Source organism: Tupaia chinensis, unplaced genomic scaffold (assembly GCF_000334495.1).
Source record: "Tupaia chinensis unplaced genomic scaffold, TupChi_1.0 Scaffold142854_1, whole genome shotgun sequence".
Lineage (NCBI taxonomy): Eukaryota > Metazoa > Chordata > Mammalia > Scandentia > Tupaiidae > Tupaia > Tupaia belangeri.
Genome location: NW_006202699.1, coordinates 483384 through 488233, shown reverse-complemented (window position 1 = coordinate 488233; position 4850 = coordinate 483384). Strand labels below are relative to the sequence as shown.

At 53.1% G+C, this 4850-nt stretch overlaps 1 protein-coding gene across 3 annotated transcripts in view; it reads right to left on the bottom strand.

The window, feature by feature from the left end:
* The window catches only part of DYDC1 (DPY30 domain containing 1), a 19552-nt gene that overhangs the window by 2708 nt on the left and 11994 nt on the right, over positions 1 to 4850 (bottom strand). For all 3 annotated transcript variants that reach the window (XM_006163743.1, XM_006163742.2, XM_027766388.1), the window contains exons 4-5: positions 1874 to 1930; positions 187 to 291 (exon numbers count right to left, since the gene is read on the bottom strand). In XM_006163743.1, the coding sequence (XP_006163805.1) occupies positions 187 to 291; positions 1874 to 1930 (162 nt within the window). The remainder of the gene's footprint in view (positions 1 to 186; positions 292 to 1873; positions 1931 to 4850) is intronic.

Sequence of the window (4850 nt, the reverse complement as noted above, 5' to 3'; positions counted from 1 at the left end):
GGGTGGGGTGGGGATGGGACGGGATTAGAGGGGACAGAGCCACGGGGCGAGGGATGCGGCAGCAACACTGAAAAAGGGCAGACTCAGCACTCTGGGCACCGGCTCCTTCCTCTGACGTGAAAGGCCACTGGCAGTCAGTCCTGGACCCGTGTCCACCCAGTTTCGCCGTGAGCACCCAGCACTTACGTCGGACAGCATGGGCTCGTCGAGCTCCTCCACTCTGCTCAGGTTGGGCGCCCCGTACCGGTCGCTGATCTCCGCCAGCGTCTTGCCCGTGTCTAACGCTGCTTCCTGCCGTCATAAAACCCCCGTTACTCCTAACCGGCCTCAAGATTAAGAATTACTTTCTTTCCGATTTCGGTGAGGAATTTCTGAATTACAACATCCAAAGAATGAAATGAGCCAATACAAGAGACAAGAGAATTCTCGTAGCGAATGCCAAAACTCACAATATGAGACACACAGTCACAGGTGGTTATACGGTGAGTATCAGGGTATTCTAGTTTTTAAATACAAACACAGGCCTTGGACCCGCTCCTTCTCGGTCTGCTCAGCCGGCTCCTGCCTCCCAGGAGGGCACTTCCACTTTTTCCTTACGCTGCTCGTGTGTTTGTTCGATTCTTGGCAACGCCGAGGGCCTGGATCTCACACGGAAGCACCCTGCGACACAGCTGTGGGAGTTGGCCAGGCAGCATGCCCTAACTGGGGCCCCTGCACGCTGCACCCCAGCCTCCTCATCCTTTTCACCTTCATTCCCAATGAGTCTCAGCCAAAGCCAGCTGGAGGGAGATCTCCAGTTCTGGGTATGGACGGCTCCCATACGGCCTGCACACCTCTCTGGCCCGACTCAGCCCTCAGGGCGGCAGACCTTCCTTTTTCTATAAGACATTATATTTTTCCAGCCCACATGTGGTTGTGGCTTTCCTCTGTCTCTTGATCAAGGTGTTTGCGGTCTGTCTTTAGGTTAAAAGGCAATGGCTCTCCTGGAACCACTGGTCTTCCTATTTTCTAGTCTGGGGCGGGTTCTATCACTCCCAGAGGAAGACTCAGCTGCCCCTGTTGGCTCAAACCCGCAGGGATGTGAAGGCCCTCGGCTTTGCACAGGGAAATGTCAAGTGCCGTCATGGGGAGTGAAGGCAGGTTTGCTTCGAGAAGCATGGAGAAGCTGCCGTCCTGAGGGAGCCCACGTGAGAAGACAGCAAGCAGTTTAGTCCCTTCCCAGGGGACAGGGAGACCATGGCCTGGAGAATCATGCAGCATGCAGCACAATGCAGAGGGCGTGACGACGCTGCAGGTTGGACAGAGGTCGTTCCATGCCATCTTGGCTCTAACCGGCTCAGATCTGGTCGCAGCCACTTCTTACCATCAGAGTTGGGGTCTCTGTCCCTAGCCTCACTTAGGGACATCCTTCCTGTCTCACTGTCTCTCTCGCCCTCTCCTGCCAATGTAATAGTCTCTAGAGAAAAGTAATCTCCTTACTCCTTAAGCCCAGCCGAGAGCCTTGGGATACAATGAAGATGGATGTTGCTTTTGCAGGGCTTTTGCAAGTAGTTTTTAAAATGAAGCAGGAGAAAGCCAGCAATGGAGGCAGATCAGGCTAGACAGAAGCCCCCAGTGAGTGCACACTTCCCTGCCCGGCGAACAGCAGGAGACTGGTGGGCGGTGTCCAGCTGATGAAGCCACAGTTGACAGAGCCGGTGAGAACAATTGGCGGGCCCAGTCCCACTCCTCTGTCCACTTAGGCCTGCTCCTACCTCGCAGGAGTGCACTTCCACTTTTACTTAATAAACCACCTTTTCCTTGCCAATAAACACACACACACATACACACACGCTGAATGTTCCATGCACATACCATAAAATTTCCTTCTCACCTCTGAATGTAAGTTGTCTTCTCCCTTAGCTATATTTTCCATATTCATTCTCATCTCCTAGAACATATAAAAATGAAGAAAATACTTGGACTATATTTCATTTTGACTCCACGCCTAATTTCCAAGCGTTTTACATAATGCTGTGGTGAGCCTGTTTTCCTGTGTATTCATTTACTTTTCCTGAGAGCAAGCGAGAGAGTCCCCATCAGGGTCCTCCCCTGACCATCTACCCTGTTTTCAGCCAGCCCTGGGTTGAGGGCAAATGCTGCCAGGAGTCCTTTGGGAGAACCCCAGACTTGAACCATCAACCTTCCTGCATGGGACAGCCTTCCAGAGCATGGGTGTCACCACTTGGCCCCTCGATCACACAGACTTGCTCACTCCTGCCTATTGCTACAAGACAACTGTGTTTTATATGTAGTTAAATAAAACCCTTTAAAAACAGAATGGACTGGGACCAGCAGGTGGCGTGGTGGTTAAGATGCTAGACACTCCCACATGGCCAACCTCGATTCGAGTCCTGGACCTGGTGGCTTGCTTTCAAACTTTCCTCTCTCTGTCTTTGTGTCTCTCTCTGGTCAAATTAAAATGAAGGAATGAAGGAATGAATAAATAAATAAATAAATATTTTTAAAAAACTGAATGGGCTGAAATATTTACACTGAACACAAATATATTAACAAATACAAAAAGTGACAATAAAAATTCTAACAACATCTTAGAACATGAGATATTTAAAGAGAACTTACAGTTAGGTAGTGTTCTGCACATACCAAGAAGAAATAAAGTTTCTCCTTTTCTTTTCTTTCCTCTAAATTCATGATAGAGCACATGCATCCATGTGGGAAAGAGAAAGATCTTCACAGGGGTCGGTCCCGCTGCAACCCTCAGCCCGTCCAGTAGCCCGCTGGGAACCCAGTGTGTTCAGGCAGACCACAGCTGGCACGCAGCCTCCGGTGCCACAGCCCAGGTGCTGCCCACACACACAGGTGGGGCTGAAGGAAAGGCTTCTGAAGACGAGGATGTGGCCTCGGTCCCTGCCCGATGCATGAACCTCCACATAGCCCAGCGCAGCGCCCTCGCGATATTCTGAATGCTGTGAGGGATGTGCTGCTTGGCGGGGCAGCGACACCTCGCCATGTCACCGAATTTTTACGCCATGGCAGCCAAGCGATCAGCTGACCCTGAGCTGACCGAGTACGGTGGGGCATGAGGAGAGACCCCTTTACCAGAGCAGCCCCTAATTACAGGAATAGACGTGGGCCGTTTCCCAAGCCCCTCCATTCTGGTGACTCCCCATCCTATGACTATCCTGAGAACACCCACATTTTATGGGACTGCGAGCCCCAACTGCAGGGATGGGCAGCAACACACCAAAAAGACCAGTCAGAATTCTCTTCCCCAACATTGCTCTTAACCGCAACAAAAAGAAATCCATCCCTCTTAGCTCCGAGCCGGAAAGGCAGGCCTGGGGGCAGGAAGGACTACCCTCTGCACCATCTGCGGCTAACAGGACCCTGGGAAAGTGTCGGGGCCACAACCAGGGCACGGCAGAGACAGAGCCCGGCAGGGCTGGGTTCCCTCGCCTCAAGGTCACAGCCTGTGGTGTCCTGGCGGCCCCTGTTCAGCCCAGCGTCCTTCTAACCCGTTTCCTGTCCATGGGATAGTTCAAGCTGCGAGAAAAGGGCACGGACACCCTCGTCCAGGCGGAGGGCGCGAGGCAGGAGAACAGGACGCACCAACGACACTGTGCCTGCCACTGCCTGGGGGGCCGAGCAAGACGAGCAGACCCTGGAGCCGCGGAGACGGGCCTTCCCAGGGACCAGACCCTGGAGCCTCCTAGACGAGCCTTCCCAGGGACTCCAAGCGCAGGGCCAGCTGCCAGGTCACCTCACTAAGTGTGCTTCTAACTCCCTTGTTCCGCCACGTGCCTCTTGACATATTCCGGTCCCATGCCTGTCTTAGATTCCTGAGTCCTAACTGAAGAGGACACGTATGTGTGTGTGCACACAGAGGAGGCGTCACAGAGCTGTAGAAAAGCGAATTAAGTACGAGTTTTCTTTGATACATGTTAAACCACCCTCGGAGCTTTAGCATCCAGCCCCCTGAGTGTCATGGAGATTCTCCTACTCGCAGACCGGGGCAGTCCGCAATGGCTCCCACATGGCCGATGTGCGGCTGGAGTCCCGGGCCTGGTGGCTTTAAGAACACGCCGGGTCCATGCGCATGCAGAGAAGGGACTGGCATGGCCCCCCAGGGGTGCTTTCTCACCTTCCTCTGTCTCTCTCTCTCTGTCTCCAGCGAGAGCACATGCCCTACTGCAAATGGAGCAAAAACAAAACAAAACAAAAAGTATACACAGGGCTTTGATTTTGTCTTTTAAAATCTCATCTTTGTTTTTACTCAGTTTACGCTTTGCACTTTTTCAAAGTCACGGTACGCCGTGACGCCCTCGCCTGCGCAGAAGGAGCAGGCTGAGCGTGTTCTATGAGACCCACGCCAGTGCCCGCCGCGGAGCACATGAGCACACTGGCTCAGGGTCCACGTGCCCCATCCTCTGTGGGAGCCAGGAAACCGCAGACCAGAGGCTTGTCATCATCAGACACAATCAGCCGAGCTAGGGCTTTATCAGAGAGGTTACTACAACCTAATACAAACAGGAAAAATTCGTGTCAAAACATAATTTTAATGCTTGTTATACATCTAGCCTGCAGAGAAGTGGAACTGCCTCAGAGGTCAGAGCCCTGGAGACTACACAGCACCTTCCTTGTCGACATGCAATCGCAGCAGCCCGCTCCTGCCAGAAATGACTCAGCAGGGCTCCTGGAGAGCGCTCCTGCCTGCGAGGTGGCACGCAAGGGCGTCTGGGCCACATGGAGCCGGTGGGGAGCAGGGGTAGCATAAGGTCCCTATCTTTTTTTTTTTTTTTTTTTGAGAGATTTTCACTGGAGCGGGCTGGGGGCCCCCCGAGCGGCAG